The sequence below is a fragment of the Corythoichthys intestinalis genome, chromosome 17 (genome assembly GCF_030265065.1).
Source record: "Corythoichthys intestinalis isolate RoL2023-P3 chromosome 17, ASM3026506v1, whole genome shotgun sequence".
Lineage (NCBI taxonomy): Eukaryota > Metazoa > Chordata > Actinopteri > Syngnathiformes > Syngnathidae > Corythoichthys > Corythoichthys intestinalis.
Window position 1 is genome coordinate 285,004 of NC_080411.1, and position 16,529 is coordinate 301,532.

The 16,529-nt window shown below is 41.1% G+C and overlaps 1 protein-coding gene across 1 annotated transcript in view; it reads right to left on the bottom strand.

Annotated features, from left to right (window-relative positions):
• Positions 1–16,529, bottom strand: part of slc27a4 (solute carrier family 27 member 4) — a 31,807-nt gene extending 15,278 nt beyond the window's left edge. Inside the window, exons 1-2 of the mRNA XM_057819449.1 lie at positions 16,161–16,529; positions 14,275–14,436 (exon numbers count right to left, since the gene is read on the bottom strand). Coding sequence (XP_057675432.1) covers positions 14,275–14,435 — 161 coding nt within the window. The 5' untranslated portion in view covers position 14,436; positions 16,161–16,529. The remainder of the gene's footprint in view (positions 1–14,274; positions 14,437–16,160) is intronic.

Genomic DNA, 16,529 nt, shown 5'->3' on the forward strand with positions numbered 1-16,529 from the left:
TGAACACAAATTGCTACATAACATGATGAAAGCCAGATGCATAAAAGAAATAAAATAGTAGTCAGAAACAGAATTTGATCTGCACACTGATTTCATATAGGATGATGGCAATAAACTGCATATTCATTTTTGCATTTCTGTCATTGTATAATGTCTTCATTGAAACGGTCTATAACCACATCATATTCCAAGATATTGGACAAATGTAGTTGTCCAAAATGAATGACAAATTACAATACAAAACTAGGCCTGCAAGCAGGACTGAACGGGCCCTCGCGATCTAGCGCAACTCGGACGTCACGCAACTCGGACTGTGTGCAGGTCAGGGCGGTGGCAGATCCTCCTCTCTAATCATCTCATTAGAACCTAACATGCTCGAAAGTCGCCTATTTACATTCCCACACCCAAGAGATAAAAACCCCTATTGGAGAGAGTACTACAAAAAAGGAGCCACTACTGAGCTGTGCAGCCAAGCCCTTATTCAAAACTAAAATTAATCTTCTAACTGGGCCAATTCGACCAAGTGTGCCAACTATTGTGGCTCTATAAGCTGCCTGAGTCTCTGAAAAAAAATATTTCCTTTAAATGGCGAACAAAGGGTCGTCACGGCAACAGACAGAGACACGTGGACATGGGCCGTAAATAAGTATTTTAATAGGTCTTGAAACTACAATGACCAACCTGAAAAGAACTGGACATGTATTGGAAAAACGAGTGACTTTCTATTGCCACTAGTTGGCGCTGTAGGGTTGATGCAAATGACCCCTACAAGGCCCTTCAGGGTATGACTCTCAACAAGCACGGGAAGTTTGGCGCAGATATGTTGTATATCTGCCGAGTTATGACTGTTCAAAGTTTTTGGAGAGAAAAATTGTTGACAGTCATTTTCACTTTCCTGTTTGGACCCCTCCGCTTCAACGAAACTTCAATATTTTTCATCAGGCACCTGAACACAGGTCTTAAGGCTTCCCTTTTGCAGGTTTGAGGTAGATTGATTTTTTCCCTTTAGAGGAGGAGTGTGTCCCGTAAAAAAGGGCATTTCCTGTTCCCACTAGGAGGCGCCAGGCACAAATGGTAAATTTTCAATCCAGTCCTGCTCAGGCTAGTATACCTCACACACATGCCAGATTTAAAATAGATTGAACGTTGTATGAGGGAGTTATCAGTCATTTTATGAATTCGGTGTTTTGGCGAAAAAATGGCCGACTTTGGCACCCCGCCCAGGTCAGGCCCGTGAATGAAAACACACCATTTTTATAACTTAAGATTTCATATGCCTCATGAACAGGCTCGCCAATTTTGAGAATGATCAAACTAATTCCCTAGGTGCCAAGGTGTAAAATGTGCACACTGTAAATCGATAAAAATTTCACATTCAATCCAAAATACCCGATTTCCTGTAGGATTTGGAATGTGTGTGCAAGAGACTTTTTGGAGCAGTTTTGCACAAAGTTTTGACTCTCCAAATTTCATCACTCTATGTTAGAAAAACCTAAATGGAGAGGCCTTTTTGAAAATTTCAAGGGGGCGCCACTGAGCCATTTTGTTAAATTTTTTCGTAACGTTGCAAGATTATCGAACGTTATCCAAAGCCGCATGTATGTGCAAATTTTGGTGAGTTTTTATGCATATTCAAGCCTCCAAATGTAAACTCTTACTGTGAACCCATGAAAATTTCACATTCGATCCAAAATACCCAATTTCCTGTTGGATTTGGAATATGGGTGCAAGAGACTTTTTGGAGCAGTTTTGCATAAGGTATCTACTCCCCAAATTTCCTTGCTCTATGTTGAAAAAACCCAATAGGAAAGGCCTTTTTTAAAACTTCTTTCTTTCGCCACTAGTTGGCACTGTAGAGTTGATGCAAATGACCCCTACAAGAACCTTCAGGGTATGACTCTCAACAAACACGGAAAGTTTGGCGCAGATATGTTGCATATCTGCCGAGTTATGACTGTTCAAAATTTTTGGCGAGACAAATTGTTGACGGTCATTTTCACTTCCAGTTTGGACCTCTCCGCTTCAACGAAACCTCAATATTTTTTATCAGGGACCTGAACACATGTCTTGAGGCTCCCCTGAAACAGGTTTGAGGTCAATAGTTTTTTTTCCCTTGGAGGAGGAACCTGTCTCGTAAAGAAGGCCATTTCCTGTTCCCACTAGGGGGCGCCAGGCCTAATGGGTAATATTTCAATGCAGTCGTGTTCAGGCTGGGATATCTCATATACATGCTAGAAATGGAAAAGATTGAACGTTGTATCACGGAGTTTTTAATCATTTTCTGAATTTGGTATTTTGCCCAAAAATGGCCGACTTTGGGACCACGCCCAGGCCCGACCCTTGAGTGAAAACACACCATTTTGAAAACTTAAGATCTCATATGTCTCCTGAATACTCTGACCAATTTTGAAGACGATCCAACTATTTTCTTCAGCGACAAGGTCTCAAATGTAAATCGATAAAATTTCACATTTGATCCAAAATTTCCGACTTCCTGTTGGATTTGGAATATGGGTGCAAGAGACTTTTTGGAGCAGTTTTGCACAATGTATCGACTCGCCAAATTTCATCGTTCTACGTTGAAAAAACCTAATAGGAAAGGCCTTTTTGAAAATTTCAAGGGGGCGCCACTGAGCGATTTTGTTAAATTTTTTTGTAGATTATCAAAATTTACGCAAAGTTGCATGTATGTGCAAATTTTGGTGAGTTTTCGTGCATGTTCAGGCCTCCAAATGTAAACCCCAACTGTGAACCGATAAAAATTTCACATTTGATCCAAAATATCCGATTTCCTGTTGGATTTGGAATATGGGTGCAAGAGGCTTTTTTGAACAGTTAGGCATAAGGTATCTACTCCCCAAATTTCATTGCTCTACGTTGAAAACCTGAGAGGAGAGGCCTTTTTGAAAATTTTAAGGGTAAAGGGGGCGCCACTGAGCCATTTTTTGACATTTTTTCAAAACGACACAAGATTATCGAAATTTACGCGAAGCGGCACGTATGTGCAAATTTTGGTGACTTTTCGTGCATGTTCAGGCCTCCAAATTGGCCATTTTCATTTGCCCTGAAAAAAGAAGAATAATAATAATAATAACTAGGCCTGCAAGCAGGACTGAACGGGCCCTCGCAATCTAGCGCAACTCGGACGTCACGCAACTCGGACTGTGTGCAGGTCAGGGTGGTGGCAGATCCTCCTCTCTAATCATCTCATTAGAACCTAACATGCTCGAAAGTCGCCTATTTACATTCCCACACCCAAGAGATAAAAACCCCTATTGGAGAGAGTACTACAAAAAAGGAGCCACTACTGAGCTGTGCAGCCAAGCCCTTATTCAAAACCAAAATTAATCTTCTAACTGGGCCAATTCGACCAAGTGTGCCAACTATTGTGGCTCTATAAGCTCCCTGAGTCTCTGAAAAAAAATATTTCCTTTAAATGGCGAACAAAGGGTCGTCATGGCAACAGACAGAGACACGTGGACATGGGCCGTAAAAAAGTATTTTAATAGGTCTTGAAACTACAATGACCAACATGAAAAGAACTGGACATGTTTTGGAAAAACGAGTGACTTTCTATCGCCACTAGTTGGCGCTGTAGGGTTGATGCAAATGACCCCTACAATGCCCTTCAGGGTATGACTCTCAACAAGCACGGGAAGTTTGGCGCAGATATCTTGTATATCTGCCGAGTTATGACTGTTCAAAGTTTTTGGAGAGAAAAATTGTTGACAGTCATTTTCACTTTCCTGTTTGGACCCCTCCGCTTCAACGAAACTTCAATATTTTTCATCAGGCACCTGAAGACAGGTCTTAAGGGTTCCCTTATGCAGGTTTGAGGTAGATTGATTTTTTCCCTTTAGAGGAGGAGTGTGTCCCGTAAAAAAGGGCATTTCCTGTTCCCACTAGGAGGCGCCAGGCACAAATGGTAAATTTTCAATCCAGTCCTGCTCAGGCTGGTATACCTCACACACATGCCAGATTTAAAATAGATTGAAGGTTGTATGAGGGAGTTATCAGTCATTTTCCGAATTCGGTGTTTTGGCGAAAAAATGGAAGAATTTGGCGCCCCGCCCAGGTCAGGCCCGTGAATGAAAACACACCATTTTTATAACTTAAGATTTCATATGCCTCATGAACAGTCTCACCAATTTTGAGAATGATCAAACTAATTCCCTAGGTGCCAAGGTGTAAAATGTGCACACTGTAAATCGATAAAAAGTTCACATTCAATCCAAAATACCCGATTTCCTGTAGGATTTGGAATGTGTGTGCAAGAGACTTTTTGGAGCAGTTTTGCACAAAGTTTTGACTCTCCAAATTTCATCACTCTATGTTAGAAAAACCTAAATGGAGAGGCCTTTTTGAAAATTTCAAGGGGGCGCCACTGAGCCATTTTGTTAAATTGTTTCGTAACGTTGCAAGATTATCGAACGTTATCCAAAGCCGCATGTATGTGCAAATTTTGGTGAGTTTTTATGCATATTCAAGCCTCCAAATGTAAACTCTTACTGTGAACCCATGAAAATTTCACATTCGATCCAAAATACCCGATTTCCTGTTGGTTTTGGAATATGGGTGCAAGAGACTTTTTGGAGCAGTTTTGCATAAGGTATCTACTCCCCAAATTTCCTTGCTCTATGTTGAAAAAACCCAATAGGAAAGGCCTTTTTTAAAACTTCTTTCTGTGGCCACTAGTTGGCACTGTAGAGTTGATGCAAATGACCCCTACAAGAACCTTCAGGGTATGACTCTCAACAAACACGGAAAGTTTGGCGCAGATATGTTGCATATCTGCCGAGTTATGACTGTTCAAAATTTTTGGCGAGACAAATTGTTGACGGTCATTTTCACTTCCAGTTTGGACCTCTCCGCTTCAATGAAACCTCAATATTTTTCATCAGGGACCTGAACACATGTCTTGAGGCTCCCCTGAAACAGGTTTGAGATCAATAGATTTTTTTCCCTTGGAGGAGGAGCCTGTCTCGTAAAGAAGGCCATTTCCTGTTCCCACTAGGGGGCGCCAGGCCTAATGGGTAATATTTCAATGCAGTCGTGTTCAGGCTGGGATATCTCATATACATGCTAGAAATGAAAAAGATTGAATGTTGTATCACGGAGTTTTTAATCATTTTCTGAATTTGGTATTTTGCCCAAAAATGGCCGACTTTGGGACCACGCCCAGGTCAGACCCTTGAGTGAAAACTCACCATTTTGAAAACTTAAGATCTCATATGTCTCCTGAATACTCTGACCAATTTTGAAGACGATCCAACTATTTTCTTCAGCGACAAGGTCTCAAATGTAAATCGATAAAATTTCACATTTGATCCAAAATTTCCGGCTTCCTGTTGGGTTTGGAATATGGGTGCAAGAGACTTTTTGGAGCAGTTTTGCACAATGTATCGACTCGCCAAATTTCATCGTTCTACGTTGAAAAAACCTAATAGGAAAGGCCTTTTTGAAAATTTCAAGGGGGCGCCACTGAGCCATTTTGTTAAATTTTTTTGTAGATTATCAAAATTTACGCAAAGTTGCATGTATGTGCAAATTTTGGTGAGTTTTCGTGCATGTTCAGGCCTCCAAATGTAAACTCCAACTGTGAACCGATAAAAATTTCACATTTGATCCAAAATATCCGATTTCCTGTTGGATTTGGAATATGGGTGCAAGAGGCTTTTTTGAACAGTTAGGCATAAGGTATCTACTCCCCAAATTTCATTGCTCTACGTTGAAAACCTGAGAGGAGAGGCCTTTTTGAAAATTTTAAGGGTCAAGGGGGCGCCACTGAGCCATTTTTTGACATTTTTTCAAAACGACACAAGATTATCGAATTTTACGCAAAGCCGCACGTATGTGCAAATTTTGGTGACTTTTCGTGCATGTTCAGGCCTCCAAATTGGCCATTTTCATTTGCCCTGAAAAAAGAATAATAATAATAATAATAATAATAATAACTAGGCCTGCAAGCAGGACTGAACGGGCCCTCGCAATCTAGCGCAACTCGGACGTCACGCAACTCGGACTGTGTGCAGGTCAGGGTGGTGGCAGATCCTCCTCTCTAATCATCTCATTAGAACCTAAGATGCTCGAAAGTAGCAAAAACCCCTATTGGAGAGAGTACTACAAAAAAGGAGCCACTACTGAGCTGTGTAGCCAAGCCCTTATTCAAAACCCAAAACTAATCTTCTAAGTGGGCCAATTCGACCAAGTGTGCCAAATATTGTGGCTCTATAAGCTGCCTGAGTCTCTGAAAAAAAATATTTCCTTTAAATGGCGAACAAAGGGTCGTCACGGCAACAGACAGAGACACGTGGACATGGGCCGTAAATAAGTATTTTAATAGGTCTTGAAACTACAATGACCAACCTGAAAAGAACTGAACATGTATTGGAAAAACGAGTGACTTTCTATCGCCACTAGTTGGCGCTGTAGGTTTGATGCAAATGACCCCTACAAGGCCCTTCAGGGTATGACTCTCAACAAGCACGGGAAGTTTGGCGCAGATATGTTGTATATCTGCCGAGTTATGACTGTTCAAAGTTTTTGGAGAGAAAAATTGTTGACAGTCATTTTCACTTTCCTGTTTGGACCCCTCCGCTTCAACGAAACTTCAATATTTTTCATCAGGCACCTGAAGACAGGTCTTAAGGCTTCCCTTATGCAGCTTTGAGGTAGATTGATTTTTTCCCTTTAGAGGAGGAGTGTGTCCCGTAAAAAAAGGGCATTTCCTGTTCCCACTAGGAGGCGCCAAGCACAAATGGTAAATTTTCAATCCAGTCCTGCTCAGGCTGGTATACCTCACACACATGCCAGATTTAAAATAGATTGAACGTTGTATGAGGGAGTTATCAGTCATTTTCCGAATTCGGTGTTTTGGCGAAAAAATGGCCGACTTTGGCACCCCGCCCAGGTCAGGCCCGTGAATGAAAACACACCATTTTGATAACTTAAGATTTCATATGCCTCATGAACAGTCTCGCCAATTTTGAGAATGATCAAACTAATTCCCTAGGTGCCAAGGTGTAAAATGTGCACACTGTAAATCGATAAAAATTTCACATTCAATCCAAAATACCCGATTTCCTGTTGGGTTTGGAATATGCATGCAAGAGACTTTTTGGAGCAGTTTTGTACAAGGTATCGACTCTCCGAATTTCATCCCTCTACGTTGAAAAAACCTAAATGGAGAGGCCTTTTTGAAAATTTCAAGGGGGCGCCACTGAGCCATTTTGTTACATGTTTTCGTAACGTTGCAAGATTATTGAACGTTATGCAAAGCCACATGTATGTCCAAATTTTTGTGAGTTTTCGTGCATGTTCAAGCCTCCAAATGTAAACTCCTACTGTGAACCGATAAAAATTTCACATTCGATCCAAAATACCCGATTTCCTGTTGGATTTGGAATACGGGTGCAAGAGACTTTTTGGAGCAGTTTTGCACAAGGTATCGACTCCCCAAATTTCATCACTCTCTGTCAAAAAAACCTAATAGGAAACGCCTTTTTGAAAAATTCAAGGGGGCGCCACTGAGGCATTTTGCTACATTTTTTCGTAACATTGCAAGATTATCGAACGTTATCTAAAGCCGCATGTATGTGCAAATTTTTACGAGTTTTTGTGCATATTCAAGCCTCCAAATGTAAACTCCTACTGTGAACCCATGAAAATTTCACATTCCATCCAAAATACCCGATTTCCTGTTGGATTTGGAAAATGGGTGCAAGAGACTTTTTGGAGCAGTTTTGCATAAGGTATCTACTCCCCAAATTTCCTTGCTCTATGTTGAAAAAACCCAATAGGAAAGGCCTTTTTTAAAACTTCTTTCTGTCGCCACTAGTTGGCACTGTAGAGTTGATGCAAATGACCCCTACAAGAACCTTCAGGGTATGACTCTCAACAAACACGGGAAGTTTGGCGCAGATATGTTGTATATCTGCCGAGTTATGACTGTTCAAAGTTTTTTGCGTGACAAATTGTTGACGTTCATTTTCACTTTCCTGTTTGGACCCCTCCGCCTCAACAAAACCTCAATATTTTTCATCAGGCACCTGAACACAGGTCTTAAGGCTCCCCTGATGCAGGTTTGAGGTCAACAGATTTTTTTCCCTTGGAGGAGGAACCTGTCTCGTAAAAAAAGGCATTTCCTGTTCTCACTAGGGGGCGCTAGACCTAATGGGTAATATTTCAATGCACTCGTGTTAAGGGTGGGATACCACACATACATGCCAAATATGAAAAAGATTGAACGTTGTGTCAAGGAACTATAAGTCATTTACTGAATTTGTCATTTTGCCGAAAAAATGGTCGACTTTGGCACCACGCCCAGGTCAGACCCGTGAATGAAAACGCACCATTTTCAAAACTTAAGATTTCATATGTCTCCTGAACAGTCTCACCAATTTTGAAGATGATCCAACTAACTCCCTCGGCGAAAAGGTCTCAAATGTGCACCCTGTAAATCGATAAAAATTTCATATTTGATCCAAAATAACCGATTTCCTGTTGGGTTTGGAATATGCGTGTAAATGCTTTTTTGGAGCGGTTTTGGACAAGGTATAGACCCCCCAAATTTCATTGCTCTACGCTGACAGACCCTAATGTTATAGGCCAATTTTAAAATTTCAAGGGGGCGCCACTGAGCCATTTTGTTATATTTTTTTGCAACGTTGCAAAATTATCGAAATTTACAATTTTCCGGACGTATGTGCAAATTTTGGTGACTTTTCGTGCATGTTCAGGCCTCCAAATTGGCCGTTTTCATTTGCCCTGAAAAAAAAAAAATAAAAAAAAAATAAAAAAAAAAATAATCCTTTGCAAAACAATAGGGCCTTCGCACGCTTAGTGCTCGGGCCCTAACTAGGCCTGCAAGCAGGACTGAACGGGCCCTCGCAATCTAGCGCAACTCGGACGTCACGCAACTCGGACTGTGTGCAGGTCAGGGTGGTGGCAGATCCTCCTCTCTAATCATCTCATTAGAACCTAACATGCTCGAAAGTCGCCTATTTACATTCCCACACCCAAGAGATAAAAACCCCTATTGGAGAGAGTACTACAAAAAAGGAGCCACTACTGAGCTGTGCAGCCAAGCCCTTATTCAAAACCAAAATTAATCTTCTAACTGGGCCAATTCGACCAAGTGTGCCAACTATTGTGGCTCTATAAGCTCCCTGAGTCTCTGAAAAAAAATATTTCCTTTAAATGGCGAACAAAGGGTCGTCACGGCAACAGACAGAGACACGTGGACATGGGCCGTAAAAAAGTATTTTAATAGGTCTTGAAACTACAATGACCAACATGAAAAGAACTGGACATGTTTTGGAAAAACGAGTGACTTTCTATCGCCACTAGTTGGCGCTGTAGGGTTGATGCAAATGACCCCTCAGGGTATGACTCTCAACAAGCACGGGAAGTTTGGCGCAGATATCTTGTATATCTGCCGAGTTATGACTGTTCAAAGTTTTTGGAGAGAAAAACTGTTGACAGTCATTTTCACTTTCCTGTTTGGACCCCTCCGCTTCAACGAAACTTCAATATTTTTCATCAGGCACCTGAAGACAGGTCTTAAGGTTTCCCTTATGCAGGTTTGAGGTAGATTGATTTTTTCCCTTTAGAGGAGGAGTGTGTCCCGTAAAAAAGGGCATTTCCTGTTCCCACTAGGAGGCGCCAGGCACAAATGGTAAATTTTCAATCCAGTCCTGCTCAGGCTGGTATACCTCACACACATGCCAGATTTAAAATAGATTGAACGTTGTATGAGGGAGTTATCAGTCATTTTCCGAATTCGGTGTTTTGGCGAAAAAATGGAAGAATTTGGCGCCCCGCCCAGGTCAGGCCCGTGAATGAAAACACACCATTTTGATAACTTAAGATTTCATGTGCCTCATGAACAGTCTCGCCAATTTTGAGAATGATCAAACTAATTCCCTAGGTGCCAAGGTGTAAAATGTGCACACTGTAAATCGATAAAAATTTCATATTCAATCCAAAATACCCGATTTCCTGTTGGGTTTGGAATACGCATGCAAGAGACTTTTTGGAGCAGTTTTGTACAAGGTATCGACTCTCCGAATTTCATCCTTCTACGTTGAAAAAACCTAAATAGAGAGGCCTTTTTGAAAATTTCAAGGGGGCGCCACTGAGCCATTTTGTTACATGTTTTCGTAACGTTGCAAGATTATTGAACGTTATGCAAAGCCGCATGTATGTCCAAATTTTTGTGAGTTTTCGTGCATGTTCAAGCCTCCAAATGTAAACTCCTACTGTGAACCGATAAAAATTTCACATTCGATCCAAAATACCAGATTTCCTGTTGGATTTGGAATACGGGTGCAAGAGACTTTTTGGAGCAGTTTTGCACAAGGTATCGACTCCCCAAATTTCATCACTCTATGTTAAAAAAACCTAATAGGAAACGCCTTTTTGAAAAATTCAAGGGGGCGCCACTGAGGCATTTTGTTACATTTTTTCGTAACATTGCAAGATTATCGAACGTTATCCAAAGCCGCATGTATGTGCAAATTTTTACGAGTTTTTGTGCATATTCAAGCCTCCAAATGTAAACTCCTACTGTGAACCCATGAAAATTTCACATTCGATCCAAAATACCCGATTTCCTGTTGGATTTGGAATACGGGTGCAAGAGACTTTTTGGAGCAGTTTTGCATAAGGTATCTACTCCCCAAATTTCCTTGCTCTATGTTGAAAAAACCCAATAGGAAAGGCCTTTTTTAAAACTTCTTTCTGTCGCCACTAGTTGGCACTGTAGAGTTGATGCAAATGACCCCTACAAGAACCTTCAGGGTATGACTCTTAACAAACACGGGACGTTTGGCGCAGATATGTTGTATATCTGCCGAGTTATGACTGTTCAAAGTTTTTTGCGTGACAAATTGTTGACGTTCATTTTCACTTTTCTGTTTGGACCCCTCCGCCTCAACGAAACCTCAATATTTTTCATCAGGCACCTGAACACAGGTCTTAAGGCTCCCCTGATGCAGGTTTGAGGTCAACAGATTTTTTTCCCTTGGAGGAGGAACCTGTCTCGTAAAAAAAGGCATTTCCTGTTCTCACTAGGGGGCGCTAGACCTAATGGGTAATATTTCAATGCACTCGTGTTAAGGGTGGGATACCACAAATACATGCCAAATATGTAAAAGATTGAACGTTGTGTCAAGGAACTATTAGTCATTTACTGAATTTGTCATTTTGCCGAAAAAATGGTCGACTTTGGCACCACGCCCAGGTCAGACCCGTGAATGAAAACGCACCATTTTCAAAACTTAAGATTTCATATGTCTCCTGAACAGTCTCACCAATTTTGAAGATGATCCAACTAACTCCCACGGCGAAAAGGTCTCAAATGTGCACCCTGTGAATCGATAAAAATTTCATATTTGATCCAAAATAACCGATTTCCTGTTGGGTTTGGAATATGCGTGTAAATGCTTTTTTGGAGCGGTTTTGGACAAGGTATAGACCCCCCAAATTTCATTGCTCTACGCTGACATACCCTAATGTTATAGGCCAATTTTAAAATTTCAAGGGGGCGCCACTGAGCCATTTTGTTATATTTTTTTGCAACGTTGCAAAATTATCGAAATTTACAATTTTCCGGACGTATGTGCAAATTTTGGTGACTTTTCGTGCATGTTCAGGCCTCCAAATTGGCCGTTTTCATTTGCCCTGAAAAAAAAAAAAAAAAAAAAAAATAAAAAAAAAAATAATCCTTTGCAAAACAATAGGGCCTTCGCACGTCTAGTGCTCGGGCCCTAATAATAATAATAATAATAATAATAATAATAATAATCCTTTGCAAAACAATAGGGCCTTCGCACGTCTAGTGCTCGGGCCCTAAAAATGACAACATAACTACCAACTGAACTAGGCACATACAGTGGGGCAAATAAGTATTTAATCAACCACCAATTGTGCAAGTTTTCCTACTTGAAAAGATGAGAGAGGCCTGTAATTGTCAACATGGGTAAACCTCAACCATGAGAGACAGAATGTGAAAAAAACAACAACAGAAAATCACATTGTTCAATTTTTAAAGAATTTATTTCCAAATTACAGCGGAAAATAAGTATTTAGTCACCAACAAACAAGCAAGATTTCTGGCTGTCAAAGGCAAGGCAAGGCAAGGCAAATTTATTTATATAGCACAATTCAACACAAGGCAATTCAAAGTGCTTTACATCACATGAAGATCATAAAAATCACATTTAAATCAATACAACGTAAAAACCAAGAGGTCTAACTTCTTCTAATGAGGTCAGGGTTTAGTATTAATGGCACCTGTTTTAACTCATTATCGGTATAAAAGACACCTGTCCACAACCTCAGTCAGTCACACTCCAAACTCCACTATGGCCAAGACCAAAGAGCTGTCGAAGAACACCAGAGACAAAATTGTAGACCTGCACCAGGCTGGGAAGACTGAATCTGCAATATGGTGTAAAGAAATCAACTGTGGGAGCAATTATTTGAAAATGGAAGACTTACAAGACCACTGATAATCGCCCTCGATCTGGGGTTCCATGCAAGATCTCACCCTGTGGCCTCAAAATGATAACAAGAACGGTGGGCATAAATCCCAGAACCATACGGGGGGACCTAGTGAATGACCTACAGAGAGCTGGGACCACAGTAACAAAGGCTACTATCAGTAACACAATGCGCCGCCAGGGACTCAAATCCTGCACGGAGGAATGGGCCAAAATACAAGCAACAGTGTGTGAAAAACTTGTGAAGAGGTACAGAAAAAGTTTGGCCTCCGTTATTGCCAACAAAGGGTACATAAGAAAGTATTGAGATGAACTTTTGGCATTGACCAAATACTTATTTTCCACTCTAATTTGGAAATAACATTTTTTAAAAAATCAAACAATGTGATTTTCTTTTTTTTTCTCCCCCCACATTCTGTCTCTCATGGTTGAGGTTTACCCATGTTGACAATTACAGGCCTCTCTAATATTTTCAAGTGGGAGAACTTGCACAATTAGTGGTTGACTAAATACTTATTTGCCCCACTGTAATACAACGTAAGAAAAAAAAAATCATTTAGAACCAAACAACTTCCAAATGAAGTTGAGTTTATGCAGATAGAGTCTCATCTCTGACTCTGAAGAACAAAGGTCATTCATAATGACACCTGCCATAAAAGATTACAGCACAGCTGGACAAGGAGTGGGTCGGTCCAAGGGACAAAATGGAAACATTGCATTTGATATTTCAGATACAGAACAAAGGTGTGAAGATCAAGATTATCATTAGACTGCAGTATAATTTACCGATACATCAGCAAAACCGATTCAAGTCCCTATTGAGTAAGTCGATGGCTACCGGTGCAGCGTGCTAACGGTTTCCTCACACATCAAAAAGGGTTAGCCTGTAAATACAATAATACTGGTATAAGGTTGTTGATGTTGGTGGTATTCCGGAAGCATTTCGAAAGAATCACTGGCAAAGTAGGTTTGTTGAATTTGGCTAATAAGTACATTTGCATAAAAAGAAAAAAAACTTTTTGTTGTCAGACTTATTTTAGTATTGGTTAATTTTACATGCAATACATTTCGAAGTACATGTGCTTATTTTCTTATATTTAAGATCAAATTTACTCTTCTAGCAATGCATAATACATATTACAGTTGCCTTTGTTATTTTGTATATTTTCGAGGGATAGAAATGGACTCATTTTACACTGACGGCCTCTATGCTACTGCGCATCCTTTGTGACAAAAGAGAAGCATAGAGAGATTTTTTTAAAGGTGTGACTAGCTTGAAACAGTTTGGGAACCAGGGTATTATTGTGATGGACATCCTTTTCCAATATGATCAAGTGTAGTCGTCACAGCAACCAACAAATGAACTCATCAATAGAATCAATGCCCATTTTTAATATTGAATTTCCATTCTTAGAAAAAATAGTTACCCTCGGAATTTACGATGACGGAATTCAAAATCAAAAGAGTCTGCGGTACAAACGTAAGACGAGCCTGGCCACCCGAAGTCGCGCCAGCCACTGAGTCATGCTTGTTATGGAAAGAAGATGAAAGCTTTTAAAAAAGAATTTAGCCTTACAAGTCTGATCATAGAATCTTCACCCAAGCCTTTGGGGAGCCAATGATGAAGATGCAAACTCCTTCCTTGTCATTTTTTGTTTTTTTAAATCTCACACTCGCAACACGCGTGAAAGGAACAAGTACAATTCGTGAATGAGATTCGTCAAGTATACTTGAACCAACAGAAACGACGGGGCTTCTCCGTACTACTTACTGCAAGTCTCTGCCGATCGTTTTGACGAAAATACGAAGGAAGCGCCATCCTCCGCTTCCCAGGTAGAAAATCAGAACGGCGGGTAAGACCTGGAACCACGGCAGGCCCATCAGCAGCCTCAAGACGAACAGCAGAGCCGAGCAACACGTTAAACGCAGCATCCTGCAACAACATACAGTAGATCTATGAAACACTCCAGTAGAAGAAAGTTCAAATTAGTGAAACGGGTCACTATTGTACTGTATGTGAGCAATTGAACTTCTCAAATAATGACTCTGCATAGTGTGGTTTAAAATGTTTAACCTCTTAGTGGGGGTAGTTCCTCTAAAGTGTCATACTCAAAGTTCGGGGGCCAAATCTAGCACGTCATATTTTCTGGGGCCTGCATCAAATTTATGTTTCGGGTGAAAATTTGTTGGCATTTTTTTCACTTTTAGAAACAGTGAGGTATCAAAACTGTTAGTGACACAAGTTCCAAATAAATTCCATAGGTATTTTTAACAAAACATTTTGACTGGCTTTGCATTTCACAAACAGGTGTTATTGAATTTTGGTGTATATTTAACAATTTCAGGTTTTTACTGTAGTGTATATATGTGTTTGCAGTCACGATGCCCCCCCAAAGGAAACCATAGCTGATGTGACTTCACATGACAAAATAATGTAGTTTGAAAATCTTACTCTAAAGTGACACAAGAGTACCTTCCTGAATTTAGGTGAGCAAGTATTAAAATGGGTAAATGACAACTATTTTGTCATCCTCCCATAGCCCGAATCCTAAACTTTAGGTCCACTGAACACTCTAAATTGTCATTTGCTGTGAAATAAATGTTTGTTTGACTATTGTGTATGTGATGGCGACCACTCCAGGATGTACACTATTTCACCCATGAGTCTGAAGGCGACAGGGGCTGTTAAAAGAAGTTGGATGGATGTTTTAGGGGGTTGATTTCTTTTTACACTTGTAAAATGCAGTTAACAGATAATATGGGAAGGACATCAGTGACATGACAGTTTTATTACATGTTAACAATTTTAAAACGGTAGCTAAAAAGGTTTTAATGGTGACATTTTTGTTTTTCTAGAACATAAAAAAAAAAAATCACTGTTTTTTTCCCCATGCGGTCGTAAAAAAAGATGAAATTCGACAAATCTGATAGACTACACTGGTGTTATGGAACTGATCGTATACGCAAACACTTTCAGGTTGAAACATAAGCAGGCCAGGCTATATCTGAAGAACACTCAAACCTCTGCCAAGGCTTCAAACATTTGCATACATCTAAACTAATAGCAAGCAACCAAGGAAAGCAAAGTCAATGATTCTCTATCCAAATAATTGCAAAGCAAAGGGATCCGTATTTAATGAAAGGAAGCTGGCTTGACCCCTGCATGGACAAAGCTGATACATAGCCTAACATTGTGTTGTCTCAGGTGTGTAGTGACAGCTGGGAAGGTGGCACCCAAAGATGATGCAGCAGCAGCAGCAGCAGCAGCGGCGGCGGCGGCAGGCATGTGTAGCTGGCCGAAATTCTTTTATTTGCATTCTTAGTCCGCGGAAGTTCTTTCCCTTCCTCATGTTTGTGGCATGTCACCAAGTGCCATGTGCGTCCACAGTACAAAGGGCCTAAACTGGGCACCGTGTGGAGAACACCGGCAGGTCCGGCCAAGCGGGAGGTGGTGCCACGCGAAAATTTAGAACCATGGCTCGGAGATACGGCGGCTATGCTATTTGCTTGTCCTGACTGCGAATGAGCTGGCAGTCAAATGGCTTTAGCGACTGATCGCCCGCCCGCAAGGTTGACGACGGAGGACAAGCGCGCGCGGTCATCATCACGTCAGCCTTTTGTTACTATCGCACGCATTGACGGACAGACGCCTCTCACCTGGCCCAGTCGGAGCACGTAATGTGCAGGAGAAGAAATCCTCGAGGCGAAACTCGTTGATCGGCTTACAGGCCAGCCTGCTGGTCGCCTCGCACACGCTCGCTCCGGCTCGATAGCGGCGCTAAAAGAGACGCACCGAGACGGTCGGATACGCGCACCCTGCCCCGGGATTCTTCTTGTTGTTAACACCACGGCGCCTCCGCTCCGATTGGCCTGACTGAGCGTGTCGACTTTGACCCGGCGAGAATCATCCGTCCGTGATGCCGATCCGTGATATGATTTCTAGCTTCATTGCTGCTGTAGCTCGCGTAATTCAAATGACCTTATCTTTTTCTTAACAAGTACCCGCCTACTGCCGGCAGTTTATCG